At 44.0% G+C, this 16,180-nt stretch overlaps 2 protein-coding genes across 8 annotated transcripts in view; one reads left to right on the top strand and one right to left on the bottom strand.

The window, feature by feature from the left end:
- Window positions 1-5,832, top strand: part of cdk5rap2 (CDK5 regulatory subunit associated protein 2) — a 29,583-nt gene extending 23,751 nt beyond the window's left edge. For 2 of the 7 annotated variants that reach the window (XM_029515222.1, XM_029515225.1), the window contains 12 exons: window positions 71-196; window positions 285-401; window positions 583-766; window positions 1,558-1,679; window positions 1,833-2,045; window positions 2,135-2,221; window positions 2,295-2,557; window positions 2,637-2,786; window positions 2,871-3,009; window positions 3,152-3,198; window positions 3,300-3,354; window positions 3,772-5,831. In XM_029515222.1, the coding sequence (XP_029371082.1) occupies window positions 71-196; window positions 285-401; window positions 583-766; window positions 1,558-1,679; window positions 1,833-2,045; window positions 2,135-2,221; window positions 2,295-2,557; window positions 2,637-2,786; window positions 2,871-3,009; window positions 3,152-3,198; window positions 3,300-3,354; window positions 3,772-3,884 (1,616 nt within the window). In that variant the 3' untranslated portion in view covers window positions 3,885-5,831. Of the gene's footprint in view, window positions 1-70; window positions 197-284; window positions 402-582; window positions 767-1,557; window positions 1,680-1,832; window positions 2,046-2,134; window positions 2,222-2,294; window positions 2,558-2,636; window positions 2,787-2,870; window positions 3,010-3,151; window positions 3,199-3,299; window positions 3,355-3,771 lie in introns of all 7 variants that reach the window. The other 5 variants (XM_029515221.1, XM_029515226.1, XM_029515224.1 and 2 more) reach the window with 4 other exon arrangements.
- nup188 (nucleoporin 188) lies at window positions 4,194-15,960 on the bottom strand. Its single transcript, XM_029515228.1, has 43 exons — window positions 15,935-15,960; window positions 15,245-15,299; window positions 15,067-15,140; window positions 14,896-14,980; window positions 14,717-14,797; window positions 14,455-14,499; window positions 14,256-14,348; window positions 14,032-14,151; window positions 13,713-13,924; window positions 13,499-13,613; window positions 13,146-13,346; window positions 12,866-12,946; window positions 12,683-12,775; window positions 12,465-12,584; window positions 12,252-12,378; window positions 11,980-12,138; window positions 11,441-11,567; window positions 11,260-11,347; window positions 11,104-11,180; window positions 10,898-11,012; window positions 10,655-10,775; window positions 10,486-10,552; window positions 10,203-10,328; window positions 9,865-10,105; window positions 9,559-9,765; window positions 9,247-9,416; window positions 9,081-9,150; window positions 8,932-8,999; window positions 8,634-8,829; window positions 8,179-8,256; window positions 8,009-8,094; window positions 7,755-7,900; window positions 7,492-7,670; window positions 7,199-7,399; window positions 7,009-7,101; window positions 6,736-6,888; window positions 6,472-6,609; window positions 6,321-6,395; window positions 5,888-6,106; window positions 5,652-5,783; window positions 5,498-5,571; window positions 5,279-5,408; window positions 4,194-4,916 (listed from the first exon to the last, which is right to left on the bottom strand). The coding sequence occupies exons 1-43, from the start codon at window positions 15,958-15,960 to the stop codon at window positions 4,737-4,739; spliced, it is 5,244 nt and encodes a 1,747-aa protein (XP_029371088.1). The 3' UTR covers window positions 4,194-4,736.
- Window positions 15,961-16,180: the final 220 nt, after the last annotated feature.

Below are 16,180 nucleotides of genomic sequence, written 5' to 3'. Positions count from 1 at the left end.
CTTCTAAAATTGATCTCTCCTAAGTTGTCCTTTTTCATTTAAGTGAGTATTGCACATGTGTATCTGTCAGATCTGTTGGCAGAACATCTACAGGAGATCCGAGCTTTGCGACAGCGCCTGGAGGAGAGCATCCGCACCAACGACCGGCTCAGAGAACAGCTGGAGAAGAGACTAGCTGAGGTGGAGAAAGACTCAGGTACGCACAAATTCACACAAAATGGAAGCATAAAATATATTTTCTCAGCACCTCAGTCGCTGACTGAGTGTGTTTATCTTTGGTTCAGCAGCCACCAATATCTTCATTCACGGCAACGAAGAGCAGGGTCAGCTGGCCAATGAGGTGCGATTACTGTGGGGACAAAACCAGGCCCTGAAGGAACAGCTCAACTTGGGGTCTAGAGGTAAAACACATTTTCTTACAAGCTGATTTTGGCATAATGTGGGACACACACATCTTTTTTAGAGCAGAACAAGAAAAAAAGGGACATCAGACTGTTCTGTTCAATGCATGAAGGTTTTCCTTCACCTTAATCACACACAAATACATCAGTATTACAACAGTATCTGCATCATTTTCTCCAGACAAGCAGAACGAGAAGCTACGGGAGACTCTGGCCAGGCGGACCGCCAAACTGGAGCAGAGCAGGAAGGACTCTGAAGCTCTGAGGCAGGAAAACAGCCGACTGCAGGAGAGGCTGGAGCAGAGCAGCCAAGAGAACTCAAAGCTGCAGGACGCACTGCACTTCAGCAAAGAAGAACTGCACAGGTAACCTCAGTGCATCACTACAGGCGTTATCGCCGCTCTCCTCCGTGCAACCTGAAACTCCACAATGCTGCTAATTACCACTTTAAAGAGTCATTAAAATGACTGTTATTCCATACAATTAGTTCAACTCAGAAACATGATAGTCTGTCATCTGAAGGCTCATCCCCGAGCAAACATGAACGCCAGCATAGTGACAGTATGTGACCTGTTGCCCTGAGTCCGACTGAAACAGCTGAGTGAGGCTGAAACCCAAAACCTGGAGTCTGGTTCACTGTCAGATCGCTTCTCCTCTCGCTTTCCTGTCACTCTGTGTGTGTGTGCTGTTTTATAATGTATATGTATAAGTATGTGTGTGCAGACTTGATCATTGTTTCATTTTCTTTTCTTTTTTTTTTTTTTTTCTGAATACTGAGCACAGTTTTTTGCAAATCAGTTTTGTTTTTTTTTAACAGTGTGGTCTACATTTTTGATTCCTTTTACACAGTAAAATGTTGGTTCGTTTAGATCTTTCTGACAGCTTGCAGAAGTCTTGTGGAGAATGGGATTCTCTTTCTATTAGATATTTCATAAGTGATTTCCACCAGGTCTCTCCAGATTGTTTGTCTTGCTTAAAATATTTCTTTGTGGTTGCTTTTCCAATAGTTGTCTTTTCCAGATGGTTTTCCAAATAAATGTTTTATTTGGTTGATTTTAGAATATATTTAAGTGATTTAAATGTTTCATATTTGGGAACAACTGTTGCTTTGAATGATCCACCTGAAGACAGAATTGTGTATTTTGTGTGTTTCTAGGTTGCATTGTGAGGTGAAACTCCAGAAGCAACAGCAGTCTGACTCTCAGCACCTCATCCAGTCACTGCGAGTGGAGCTGCAAGTTCACGAAAAGATCAAGACTGAAGCTCAGAAACACAACGGTACTGCTGGTTGGTTTTTTTTTTTGAATGTCTGAATGATTCAGTGATACTGAGTGAACTGGACAGATGTACCTGATGTTCTGTTATCTGTGTTTGTTTTCTCTAACACTAGCAACTTAATGAGATTGTCTCTTACGTTGAACCTGAATTCAGGATCCAGTGGGACGACTCCGGAAGCCGCTCCCGTCCCTCCCTCCGGCGCTGTGGACCTGAGTGAGCTGCTGCTGGAGATCAGACACCTGAGGCTGCAGCTGGAGAGGAGCATCCAGACCAACACGGCTCTGCGGCAGCGACTGGAGGAGCAGCTGCTCAAAGGACCCAACCGCTCCGAAACCATCAACATCAACTACCTGCTGTCCTCTCCAGGTCAACACAAGACAGACACACACACACAATCAAGACCTACATCACAAAGAGCTGAACATGTTCAGTGTTTGTTTTACTTTCTTTCTTAGATGAAGGAGGTAGGTCACCTGGTCGTGAGGGCTGTGATCTTCGTCACTTAATCCAGTCTCACAACGAACACACCAGCACCCTCCACGGTAACTAACGTTTAACCAGAAGAGTAAAAACCAACCCAATAAACGGAGATAACATTTTGAAACACTTTTTCAGAAGAGAAGCGTTGTGCTCAGTCAGAGGTTGACGGTGGCTCCTTCAGCAGCAGCTCCAGCGACAGCGTCTCTGGCGCCCCCTCCCGCCTGGTGCCGGGTCACAGGATGTGGGCCAATCGCAACGGCCGCCACATTTTGGGCCTGATTGAGGACTACAACGCACTGCGCAAACAGATCTCAGAGGGTCGTAAACTGTCACGGAGCATGGACACACAACTGCAGGACTGTCTGCACACACTGAGGCAGCAGGGCTCTGACAACAAGGTATGGAACACAAGATGTTTTTGGTGAACTGACTGAAAATGTGAACGCAGGAGCTGAACGTGAAAAGTTTTCTTCGCAGGTGATAGAGCAGCAGCATCTGAAGAGCTTGTCCTGCAGCGTGAACACCATGCAGCAGGTGTTGGATGAGGCCGGTCGACTGCTCAAACTGGTGTGGAGAGTCTCTCTGCCGGCCACTAACACAACAGCCGACAGTGGCGACAACCAGCAGGTCAATCTTTAAACACAAACTCTTAGAGCGTCCAGCGACGTAACCACAGACTCAACCATGAATCCTCTAACCCTCCTTCATCAGGATGAGCTGCTGAAGAACGAGATAGCCAGGCTGAAGAGCAGGCTGTCGCAGCAGGAGAGGATGCTGAGCGGAGCCGTGAAACGCCTTCGCACCACCAACCAGCTCAAAGAAGGAATGGAGAGAGTCATCATCGATCAACGTAGGATTTTTACTTCTCTTTTTCCTGTTTGTTCAAACTGAACCAATAGCTACAAACACACGAGACATTTCTACACGAAATGTATAATAACCGTTAATCTACAGATTTATAGATAATGTCTGCGTTAATACTCTATTTGTAGTGTCTCTAACTCATGGAGTGTTGAAGAAAGCCAGGGGGAACTTAGAGGTGAGTTCACAGCCCGTTCACAGCTAACATGTCAAACTTTGAAGCGTTTCTTCCGGTGAATCACTCTTTTCCTTCTCGTTCTCTATGTTGAATAATAATAGACAAATTACTGTACCCTGTTTGGCCTGAAAGGCCTGTCTGGAGGAGCAGATGAAGGTTAGTGAGGTTCAGACTCTGAGAGAGAGCTGGTGCATGAGGTTCATGATTTGGTTTAAGTTGCTGCATGAAGCAAATACTGAAGATAATAAGTCCTGATGTTCATATTGTGTCCACAGCACACAGTATGAACGGTGATAGGAGTGAGCTGGACATTTATTCTTGTGTTTAAGTGACTGGAGGCTTTTATGATGCATGATAAGGATTTTTACTTAAAGGAAGAGTTTGAGAGTTTGAGCCTCCTCACTCTGGGTGAGGAGGCTAATTTTTCCAAACAGCTTGTGAGATGCATGTGTCTGCAGTCAGGAACTGATTTTATGCTGCATGTGGCACTAAAGCTGAAAGTGTGTTGGTGCTTGGCAGATTTCTGTGTTTCAGGCTGACGATGCGAGCGTGTTGTCGTTTTGTCTCCTGCAGGAGGTCCCTGTCAGTGGCCAGTAGGGGACTGCACGGACCTTCAGCCTGAGCGGAGCGCGTCCGTCTCCTCAGAGGGTCAAAACAGCGGCGGCTCTTTGCACTGCAGCTTCTGATAATGTAGCTACCTGATGTTCATCATGCCTTATCCTGCTGTTAAACTGTCACCGCCTTTTCCTACTACACTTGCACAAATCCCGCCTTTGATTTCATTTGTTTTAGGTACTGAAGTTGTAAAGGTTTTTCGCTTTTGTAAATATTTTTTCTTCATTCTTTTTATGACGATGTAAGAACATTGAAAATGTATTTTATTACTGACTGTTTTTACCTTTTGTTTTCATCAGTTGATGTATAGCATGGTCCAGGGCTAATGTGTCAAAGAATTATGTGCAAATGCAGTAAATGATTTGATAGTGAAATCCAATCATGGTACAAAAGTCCCTTTATTAGCTTTTTGTTTTTTCTTAAAATACAAATCGTGGCAGTTGCCTTGAAATGTGAACAAGGATAAACAAAGTAGCAAAGTTCAGATCAAGAATTAGTGAAAAAGTGTAACTCAGCTTTACAGAGTATATACTGCTCCAATACATCTAGTTATATAGGACAAGAGAATGGAAAGGTCTAATTTGTTAAGTAGCACTTGAAACACGTCTGCTCATCAATGCGACCTATAAAACTAGGCCTTGGAAAGATGGACCGCAGTCAGTGACTGAGCGTTAGCACCAAGATTTCCACAAACTCAGGCAGCTTTTCATTGTCCTCTTAAGGTAAACACTTTGGTTGCGGTCAAATTCAGTTTTGGTAAATTTAAATGTGTAACGAAAGAAAGAAGAAGGGAAGAAAAAAAAAAAGGTAGAGTAAGCACACGCTATTCCAGTAACTGTACAACAGATGAGCTCTAACGTTTGGTTTCTAAAAGAACAGTGAGAGTGTGAGGAGGAAAAACTGTTCGTCTGAAATCTGTGCATCTATCTCTGCACGAGTCTGACAAAGGCCTGAACGAGCTGGATGAACGGCTCCTGACCTTCGTGGCTGGCCTTGGAGCCCGGTGTGGGGGGTTTGGACTGGGTGGAGGGCAGAATGCCGCTGGCTGGAGACGATGGAGAGCCCCTGCGGAAGTGTCGGGACAGGCTGGAGAGGAGAGTGCTCTGGAGGAGAAGAATAGAAAGACTAAGTTAATACATCCATGAACAGTGATGGAAAACCAGCACAGACAACATGGCCTTTTGTTTTCAGGACTTCCGGCTCGGGGAGGATGGAAGGATCTCAGAAAACAATGCTTCACACACCCTTAAGCATATTAAAACTAACATCACTGCCTAGATCCAATCTTTTTCCAAACCTCAAGCTAATCTAAAAGACTATTTCTTTATGCAGCACGTTTGATCCTGTAATCTTTAAATAAAATTAAACAACTTCAACTAAATCAGACTTTTAACTCTAAACTGCAAATAGTAATTTCTTTGGATTTACTGGTAAACAGAAGGGAGTGTTCTTTGTGTCGTCTCACCAGTTCAGAGCTGAGCTCCTGCTTGAGCCGCTGTTTGTCTCTGGGGAGGATGGAAGGATCTTTGAGACATCGGACAGCCTGAGAAATGAGGACGTAGAAACAGTTCTCCATGGTGAACATCAGCAAAGACCTGCAAAAAAAAAAAAAAAAAGAATTAGAATCAAATTCCTTTTGATAGCAGTCCTGTTCTAACGCAGCAGGCTGCCTCTGGGTACTCACTTCAGAGCCTGGATCTCCTCTGACGAAGCCAGCGAGGCTATGCTCAAAGAAACTGGCTCCTTCTTCTTCTCCATCTGAAAACAGACAGCACCGAAATGTTTAGAAATCGAGCTGGAAATGATTAGAGATTTAGCTGAACTCACTGAACGGGTACCTCGCTCAGCATGGTCAGGGCCACGTTGATGGTGGCCAGCAAGGTCCCGAACGACGGAGCCACGTCGGGGTCGAACGCCGGGGTGGTGAAACTCAGCACAAACAAGGTCTTGTACTCTGCCAAGTCCATACACTGACACACAAACGGAGACAACAACCAGCATTTTATGCTCTTCATGTGGCACAGGTTCATAGGATGAAACACGTGAACCAGTAAAGCTGAGCAGGCGGTCTGACCTGGTCCAGGAGGATCTGGCAGCAGTCTGGAGTGAAGTGCTGCAGGGTTGCCAGGGTTTTGCTGAGGATCTTGAGAAGACTGCACTGCACGGCCAGCAGGGCCTTCTGCTCTGCCTCCTCCCTCTCCCCTCCGCCTGCTGCCTCTTTTGACGGGGTCTGTGGGGGTCTTGGCTGGCTCTTGGCGAGGGGAGCAGGGGGCAACGTCTCACCGTTTTTAGCCTGAGAAAGTTTCAAAACAAACGCAAAGCAGTTACTTCCCTGATGTAAGATAGAAACATCCTGAAAGATGACGTGGCAGCAAAGTTTCTCAACTTACAATCATAAATCTTTACACAAAACACTCGTTCCAAATCAGGTTGGTTATAATATTGAAAAAAAAAAAAAAGAAATTTAACAGTCAAATATGATGTTATAAAATGGAATAACTTCTAACCTGGAGGTAGTGATGAAGCATCTTCTTGCTGTGGAGCAGATATGTGCAGGTCTGACACAGATAACACAGGTTGACCTGCATGGACAGAAAAACAGTTCAGGTTGAGGTGTAACTGCTCCAATGGAGCTCCTGCGGATCCTTTCCGACTTGCCTGTACGTCTCTGAGCAGTGTGGGCAGGTGAAACTGCCACTCTTTACAGAAGCTGGAGAGCTGCAGCAGGAAACCAACTGTGTGGTCGGCCTCATCCAAACAGGCCAAACTCTGAACTGTCCGCACGGCGTTCAAACACTGAGCAGGGGAGGGGAAAAAAAACAAAACACTGAACTTAGTGTTGAGAGAAAGACAAGAAAAAACAAGTTCAGGTGCAGTATTCTGCCAGTATCTCAATCTGAGCAGTCATGGCTTTAGTCTCACCTGTAGTATACGTTCCTGGTGTACTCCAACAAAGTCCAGAGCTTCGTTGATGAAGTTGTAGCGCAGAGTCTTAAGCAGGCTCTCCATTAAAGACATGCAGAGGCGGTATACTCCGGGCCAGCAGGCGGAGTCCTGGGACTTCCGGGAGAAACTCTGCTCAGAGACATGTATGTTATCAAGTTATGTTAATACAGAAAGCGCGTTATCTGTAATATCAAATAATATGTTACATGCAAGGAAGAGAAATGTGAAGTGACGGCTGTATTTTGTAACCTGTGATGCGCCATTCGAAGAAACTTCATATACACTCAGGAGAGGGAGGCAGATAGTTTGGATGACTCCTGCTCCAGCAACAGCTGCTGCCCCCTGGAGAGAAAAAAAACAAAAAAAACAGACAGACTCGTTTCTGTCAGCGTTGTGACAGAAATGAAATAAAGGAGGAAGGTTGTGCGTTTGTGTTGACCTGAGGAGTGCGGGCCAGCGTGAGCAGCAGGTGGAGTGCAGCTTCAGTGAAGTAGAGGTTGTGTTTGGAGCGCAGGCTGAGCTCTACCGCGCTGAGAACTGAGGGGAGGACAGGAACCTTCCTCATCACTGAGACCCAGTGCTCACCGTCCTCATCAGTCCGACACAGCTCCTTCGCCAAGTGCAGAGCCAGAACGCACACCTGAGGGAGGGGGGTGAGAGCGGTCTGAATTACCTTTCAGCTTTCGTCTGGAAAGGAAACTAATATACAAATATCATCCCTGCCTCACTCACCCCGTCTCTCTGGTCTTTCTGTGGACCACGGGGAGAGTCCGTCTCCATGCTGTCTTCGTCCTCCGTTGTGTCCCCCATCTGGCTCATGTGCCGAGTACTGTCAATGAGCACCAGGGCTTCGTCTTTCACCGTCTCACACACAGACAGCAACAGCTGGGGCAGATGCGAAATATCTCCACCTGGTTGGCCAAGAAAATTGAAGAGGAGAAGGATTGAGCAACAAAACAGTTGAGGATTTGAACAACACACACAAAACCACTTACCATTAAGTCCCTGAATCTGCAGCACAGAAATGAGCGCAGAGAAGATTTTGGCTTTGGTCTTCTCCATCATCTGCTGGTCAGCTTGCAGGACGCTCTCCAGGATGAGCGAGAGCGGGGACAGGATGTCAGGGGCCGTTGCAACCACACTGGAGACAGGAAGAGTCGAGTAGCAAAGTTTATCACACATAAATAAGTCATAAATATGTCAAGTGTTGACCACTGACACCATCTCCAACAAACACATGAATACGCACCCTCTCCATTGTTTGAGGAGGATGAGTAATAGCGTGGCCATCATGGATCCAAGACGAAGGCAAGGCACGGACATAGGAGTCATCAGCTGAGAAGTGAATAGTTGGTAAGACTGAGAAATTTGAAGGAAGAGACCGACAAACAAAAAAACTAAAACATTAGAAAAACTTACAGTAGCTTTGGTCCCATCGAGGACATCCATGAAAAGCTTCAGTTTGGTTGAGTCCTCTGTGAGATGCATCACATCAGACTGAAAACACAACAGAGTTCATCTTCAGATCAGAAATTTAATACCAAAGACTCTTCAGTGACTCTCGTGTCTGTCCATTGAATATGAGTCTACAGCCACTTTGTTCATGATTTTTGTTAAATAAATATGGAATCATTTAAAAAAAGAGGCGCTGTACTTTCAGCTGGCTATATGTCAGATTCATTGAGGGCTGGTAGGTGTATCTCTTTCAGCTGTAAAGCTAAACTTAATTTAAATTAAATTGATATTAACTGCAGATATGAATGTGGCATCGATCTTGTCAGCTAACGTTCATCAACCAAACCAAATACATTTATATCAAAGGATGTGAAACATCAACATCTATAGCAAACACGAGTAAGCTCAATTTAACATACATGGCTAGTGGAAAGAATTAGCAGCATCCTCCAGGCAGAGATCAGCATCTGGGTCTCTGGGAAGGAGCAGATGCCTTCTTCCTCCATCTCCGCCACGTGGCACACCAGAGACTTGACATACTGGGACCAATACTCATATCGTTGTGCGTTGGAGAACTTCTGGAGCCCGTCCTTCAGGGACTGCTGTAAGGAACCACTGCAACAACACAAACAGCTGATGTCAAACGTATGAGACTTGAGCCATTGGCTTCAGATGAGAAAGATAAATATGTGAAAATATTGAAGATTCTGAAATTACCTGACAACATAGTAGATCTCCAGACCAATGATTTTCATGACAAAAGCACAAGTCTCCAGAACACAAGGCTACAGGAAAGAAAAATAAGTCAATTGACACACATACAGACCAAATGTAATTAGTATAGCACAATAAAAACACAAAAATACCTCTGTAGTGTCTGACGGTGGAGTGAGGGTCCCAAAGAGAGGTGTTGTCAAATTCCCCCAAAATCGTTCTCTGTGTAAAAAAAATACACAAGTTTTCAGTTGTTCAAAACATTCAGTGTCACAGTACCATCTCTTTCTGAGAATGTTCCCAGAATAATGTTCTTACTTGGCACGTAACACAGAAATGGCACTATCTCTGCGATCCTGCCAGAGGGCAAGAAGGAAGGCGAGAGCTGCTCGGTGGAGTAGAGGGGGACACCAGTATTTCCCCTGCTGTTTAGAGTCAATCAGGTCCAACACTACATGAAGGCAGCTCCACTCACCAAGCAGAAATTCCTGCAGGATAAAAAAAACAAACAAACAAACAAACAAAAAACAAACATAAATGAGTTGACACTGCATGCAACTGTACTGACAGTAAAAAAAACAAACAAACAAACAAAACTTTTATGATTACTATCTATCCCTGCTTACACACCTTTGACCCCTCGCTGCCATCCTTAACTTCCAGATTAAGGAAAAGCTCAATGAGGCCAGGCTGTGTTTCCACGGCAACCGTAAGAAATTCAAGGATCATGACCTTGATCCTCATGTCTTCAGTTTTGCTCTGCAAGCGAGTGAGGAATGCATCTCGAATGGCTGATGCGTCGTTGCCGAGGCAGGCGTAGACTGACATGGGAGCCACCTACAAACAAAACAGAAGGACGACAACAACATTTACTCTTGTACAAAGGAACGACAACACAAAAGGCCAAACGTGCTGTTTGTGTGATAAAGGTCTTACCGTGGCAAGTCTTTTTAGCAGTTGGATTGCGAGGCGAGGTAGTGCTGGGTCATGTTTGTGGTAAATATACTTGGCCAGGACAACAATGAGGTTGTTGCCATGTCCACCGTGCTGTGTCAGGGCCTGCTCCAGTGGGGACACAACATCAGACGGGGGCTTCAGACGGATGACGTTGTTTGTAACAGAGAAGGCCAGTTTGACTGTCTGGATCAGGATCTGACCGGGACCCTCAGAGCCACAGCTGGAAAGAAAAAGAAGCACAGCAAAATGATCCACCATTACAAAACAATTAGTCTCATTATGAGGGAAAACAGACCTCATCAAATCTGACTGTTCACCTGCTAGGCTGTGCAGCCAGGACCATATCTATGGTGTCCACTCCAACTCCCATGATATTGACGACTGCCTGTCCGGCCTCAGTGTTTGCCAGGCTGTAGATACACAGAGACTGCAGGGTGGGAGTGCTGCGACAAGAAAGAGATGAGTCAAAACTCAAACTATACACAGTAAATTCAAGAAGATTAATAGAAAATCAACAAAACAATATTCTACATGCTGCAATAAAAAGATTGAGAATGACCTGTTAAGTTCAATGATAAATCAAAATTAACATTAAGTTACCTGCCCTGGTCCTCTCCCTCTGGGCTCAGATTGAGAATGGCGTGGATTAGCTCCAAAATGAGACAACCTGCAGCAACACAGAGCAGATGTTGTTTATTCCATCTCCACATTAATTGTTCTGTATGAAAAAAGGAAAACTTGTGTCCCAGTGTAAGAAAAAGCGCCTTACCAATCCTCTCCCTGACTCCGTAGGTGTTGTAACGCCACTTATGGTACGTTGGAAGCATCTCCTTCAGCACCAGCAACACACAGGGGATCAAGCCTTTGTTCTGAGTGCTGCCGAGTTGACCCTGAAGTAGAGAGGACAGCATTAAAACATTAACTCTGTGTTAGATGTCAGTTCAGTTTCTTTTAAAGAATACTGGATTTAAAATGTGTCTGTGGATACAACTCAGCTAAAAAGTGTTTTTACCTTGACCAGGGTTGTGATGAGTCGAAGGAAGGCGATGGTCACAGCATACTCCCCCCTGGGCTGTTCAATCTGGACCAGCATGTTGCCATAGTTACCCGCTTTCATCCCCTCAGCACTAAAAGAAGATTAACGGATAATAGCATTATTATATATGCCAGGAAAATTAGACAAGAGGTAGGACACTGCTTTTTTTTTTTTAACTTTACCTCACACACTGAGCCATGCTTGTCAAAGGGTTTGAAGCAAAGGGGAGGAAGCCAGTGTGGTGCAGGCTGGACCACACCTGAAGACACAAAGTAGACAAATGAAGAGGATTCAGGGACAACGACTTCCAAATGCAGCTGGAACTCAGGTGTACGCACCTTCCCCGGCATCCTTGCAGCCAGAACAGAGAGGCAGTTCACACATGAGGCAATCACATCCACTGGAGGGTTGATGACTGAGGTTAACCTGACAGAAGACAAGCACACAAAATAAATCCTATAGTACGAAAAATACAAAACTATGTGACAAATTAACAGTGTCTCTGTGAAGTTAATTTACCTCTGCAGCAACATGTAGATGCGGGAGGTGAGAGGCAGCAGACAGTCCGACACAGTCCAGTCCGTGCTTATGATCTTATGGACCAGATCCAGAATGGGCTTCACACGTGCACAGTGAGCTATAACATCTGATATTAGGAAATAAAAAGGTAATTATTTTCACGTCATTGACCAATAATTATTGCAGATAATATTCCATAGTTTGAGCTGTGAAAGATATTAAATTACTTGAATAAAGAACCACAAATGAGGCCATAAAACCCTGCGTAACAAAGACCGATTGGGTGTATGTATACTATGGTACCCTGAAGTATTATTTAAAAAAAAAAAAAAAGTCTTAAAAAGTAAAGATTTGGTTGGCCTGCCATTTTTAAATTGTAATATTCTAGCAGTAGCAAAAGGCCGAGAGCCACAGATAGCACCCTTGAGATGCCTGAAAGCACTGATAAATAGACTAATGCATATTTGGTTTTGGACTTTCGTGGGATTAGATGACAATATCAAGAATGAAGTGTCAAATCTGAGTGATTAGCTGTGTACCTGCAGTTGACACAACATGGAGCAACATCTCAACCTCACAAGTGAAGAGTGTCCAGGAGCTGTAGGAGTAGTCCCAGCGCACCATGTAGCCCTGTTCACCTCCAATCATCACCTGGCCCAGCACTCCCTGTGGCATCCACAGGTTGGTCTGCCCTGTACCTGATGGTGGAGATGATAATTTACAGAGGAGGCACATTAGACATGACAAACATGGATTTTAGGGATCTTTGTACCCGTTTTAAAAACTCACAGTAATAACCGAACCAACTAACCGAGGGGGTAGAGCAGTTTTGGTGTTTGTCTTCTCCACAGGGTCTCATCATCCTTGGAAATGATGTCATTGGGCTTATGTTTGTAAACTTGTGTGTAGAAAGACATCTTATCCAGAAAGTTGTACACCTGTCACAAAACAGTAAGCACATTGTGAAATCATTTATGTTAGGTTGTAAGTTGAACGTGTTTATATCTGCATCTCTCAAATTTACCTTTTTGACTGTTGACTTGTTTGACAGAAGAGCAGTTAGGAGCTGTAACAGCGGTCCGATCTTATGAGGAAACATCCCGACTGCACTGTCCAAGATCATTCCCAATCCCATGTTTGGCTTCTGTTTGATAAATTTGATGACCAGAACAGATTCATCAACAGCTGTCATTTGTTTTGATTCAAATTTCCCACTACAGAGTTTGAGCTTTTTCTCCTTACCATTTCCCAAAATACTTCAGCTAGACTGGGAGCAGAGAGGACCTCACAAGCAGCATCGATCAGATGGGAACATTGCGTCGGCACACCTTCACTCTGTCATGTTCAGCATGATGAAGGCAAGTTACCAACACACATTCCCAATATAAATAAGCAGATGTAGACATGTAAACTCTGACTGTGCACCTGCAGGCTTTCTTCTTCAAATGAAGTAATCACAAATGAGAGGAGTCCGTAGATACACATCTTTGCTGTGCTTGCTGTGCACTGGAGAGAAAGGGTCAGAACAGAGATGACACTTAATGTGCATATGTATAAATGCATAACCACTAGAGATACCATTATACATTTATCTGTTTAATTAGACATTATGGAATTGTTTCACAGTCACTTTTTACAACTTCAGCTTTGATGGGCTTTCCTGACATCTGATTCATGACACAAGTGCACCTTCGTGCTTACTTACATTATTCCCAGAGACTCCGAGACCTTTCAGCATGGTTGAAAGGTACTTGAACACTTCCAGCTGCAGGGCAGTGTTGCCTATCCTCCTGATCACAGGGCTGGATTCATCTGGTCTCAGAGTGTGTCTCAGCAGGACCCATGACAGCAGCACCGGACCATGATGAGGGATGTCGCCAAAGGTCAGCAGCAGCTGATCCATCTCCTGGAAGAGATGTGTGACTGGTTTATCCTTTGTGCCTAAAACTGTGAGTTGATACTAGACTAAGGATTTGTTGGGTCATTTAGAAAGATTATTGCTTCACTCTCACATTAGAGCATATTTATTCATGCTCCATTTACAGACTCAAATCAAACCTTGATGACGTCAGAAGCACCAGAGAACTGATGCTGCTCTGTAGAGTCTTCCAGGGCACACTTGTGCAGGAAATCTACGTCCATTCCCTCAACCAGAATGAGAGAGCTCAGATACCTGAACGACAAATAAAGATAAAACACGTTAAAGACCACAAGTAAGTGACTACAGTCTCAGAGGTTTATAAACATGGGCAAAGCATAAACCTGCGCTTACCCAATACGGTCAACCAAGGCATCCATGCTTTTGTCTACTAAGTGTCTGTTGGTCTGCCGCAAACCAAAGCCCTGCTCCTTGAACATTTTGGTGAAGCTCAGTAGGTCAGCTGGGCTCATCTCAAAGTAAGCATAATACAAGAAGATGATCTCCAGCAGCAGAGACTGTTCTCTCAGACACTGCAGGAACCATCTTGACACCTGTCTCTCCGTCTGGACAAGGGGGTGGGGGGGTGGGTGGACATAATTTACATTATATCTAGGTTACAATATACAGTATGTGACAAATTATGAACTGAACATATGGCACAAGTTCTCACCATGAGGTTTCCATGAGTTTCCCATGTTGGTGCTTCTGATTTGAAGAGGATCTCAAACTGTGATTGGTAGCTCCTCACTAGGTCTTTCTCCAGTTTAGTGACACAATTGCAGTACTCAGCCTGGACAAAAGACAAAAACAAACAGTGTTGTCTTACAGTCCCAGTGTGAACTAATTGATGAATGCTAAAATATATGGTCTTCAGTTATCTCGTGTGACTCTCACCCTGTAGGGATGTCGTTCATCTTGAAAATATGTCAGCAAAAGGAGGACACATCGGAGTAGACACATGCGCTCCTCATAGTAATAATCAGCTATCTGTAAATAAACACAAATAGGAAGGCATACTTACTTGAATAAATATGGAAATATGACTGCCATGTTGAACTATACAGCAAGTTAATAGTTGCAGATCTGTTCTCACCTTCAGCAGCAGTGCTTGGCTTTGCCGCTCATCCTTGAGAACAACCTGTTGGGAAGATGCAATTATTCACCATCTCATTTCTCACTATATCTTTTATAATCTTAAAAAAATGCCAAACTTGACACACAAAATTTATAACAGGTAAATAAATGCATTGGAAATATAATTTTCCTGTTAAGAAACAAAAACACCCGACCAAAAACCAAAACTGCTATCAATTTTAGACAGATTCCATAACAGCTAAATGATTGAGAAGGCACACCTTTAACGAATCCCGGGTCCCTCTGTAGTCCTCCTGTAGGTAACACTGTAAAAGCTGCACACTCTGCTGTTCATCAAGACCCTGTTAAGTTATTAAACCATTGAATGGTTATTAAATCATCCCTTAATGTGAAGAGTGGGTGACTCATTTAGCATAAAACACATCTTTTGAACTCATACCAACAACTTGCTGATCCTCAGACCAAAATCCTTTAGTGGTTGTGCAACATCTTTGTTGTCCTTCACTTTCCCAGCAGACGATGAGCTAGAGCATGTAATAGTGCCATTACCATTTCAAATACTATGAAAGCAGTGGATTTAATAGAAACCTGAATATAACTGAAACTGTACCTGGGAGGCTTATAGTAACTGAGTCCTTGATGCAGTCTGTCCCAGTGTCTGTCAAGCTCTGCCTCTATCTGAGCCTGTGGCCATCAAACATTTCATTGTCAGAACAGGGGGGGGGGGAGAAATGACTCGTCTTCCTGGTGCTAGTATAATTTTCTGTTGTTTTTTTTTCAAGACCTACCGGCTCTCTCAGTGCAGATCTTCCAAGCAGTATGGTCCATAATTCTCGACAGCTCCTAAGAGGACAGTGGGTGTGTAAATGCAGTTTATTTGATTCATTCACTGACTGATATAGTTTCAGTTTAGCAGTGTTATATCTTTTCCAAACATTTTCCATTCATGTCATCAAATCTGTCTGACAGAATAGTTTTCCTTGTTCTCAACAGACTGCTCACTCGAACCTCTTATTTAATCACAAATTTCTCTATTGTTTATACTTTTTCCAATTTTAAACTTTACTCCATCTCGTTGACCTCCTCTTGCCCAAACACTGTCGTTAGCCTAATTTTAGACACAACTACCTCGTGTCAGCTACTGCTATCGAGCCATAAAGCATTTTAACCAAACATCCGAGTTAACCACGGTTATTTAGGGAGGAAACTGGAGAGCGGTGAGGAGCTGTTGTTGACATGCGGCTGACACACCGCGCTGTTGGAAAAGCCATTCAAATGTTTTAACTGCCAGCACATGCTAAGCTCGGTTAGCGTGGTGCTAGCCGCGCCAAAGACACACCGTCGAGCACAAAATGTGACTTCGGGCGGGATTCAAGAAAACGCACACGCTGTCTACAGACGTTTAGGTGTAGCAAATACCTTGAAATAACTCGCCGGACAAAGTAGAGCTTAGTTAAAAATTGTTGCAGTCCGCCTACCTGACGCTCATCTCTGATTCCGCCATCTTCGTTCCTGCCATGTGATTGGTTGTTGTGCCGTGTCGTCACTGCTGTCGTAAGAATCTTCTTCTTCGTGGGACTAACAGCGTCTCCATGTTACTTTACCGCCATCCGTCTGAGTTTAATGAGAATAAATGAATAGTTTTTTTCTCAAAAAATACAACCAACAAGCATTTAACATTCCTCTTACTCTTAATCCATAATAAAAAGCATTTTTGTGTATTA

This window comes from Echeneis naucrates, chromosome 12 (assembly GCF_900963305.1).
Source record: "Echeneis naucrates chromosome 12, fEcheNa1.1, whole genome shotgun sequence".
Classification (NCBI taxonomy): Eukaryota; Metazoa; Chordata; class Actinopteri; order Carangiformes; family Echeneidae; genus Echeneis; species Echeneis naucrates.
The sequence above is the reverse complement of the archived record's forward strand: the minus strand, read 5'-3'. Positions and strand labels throughout refer to the sequence as shown.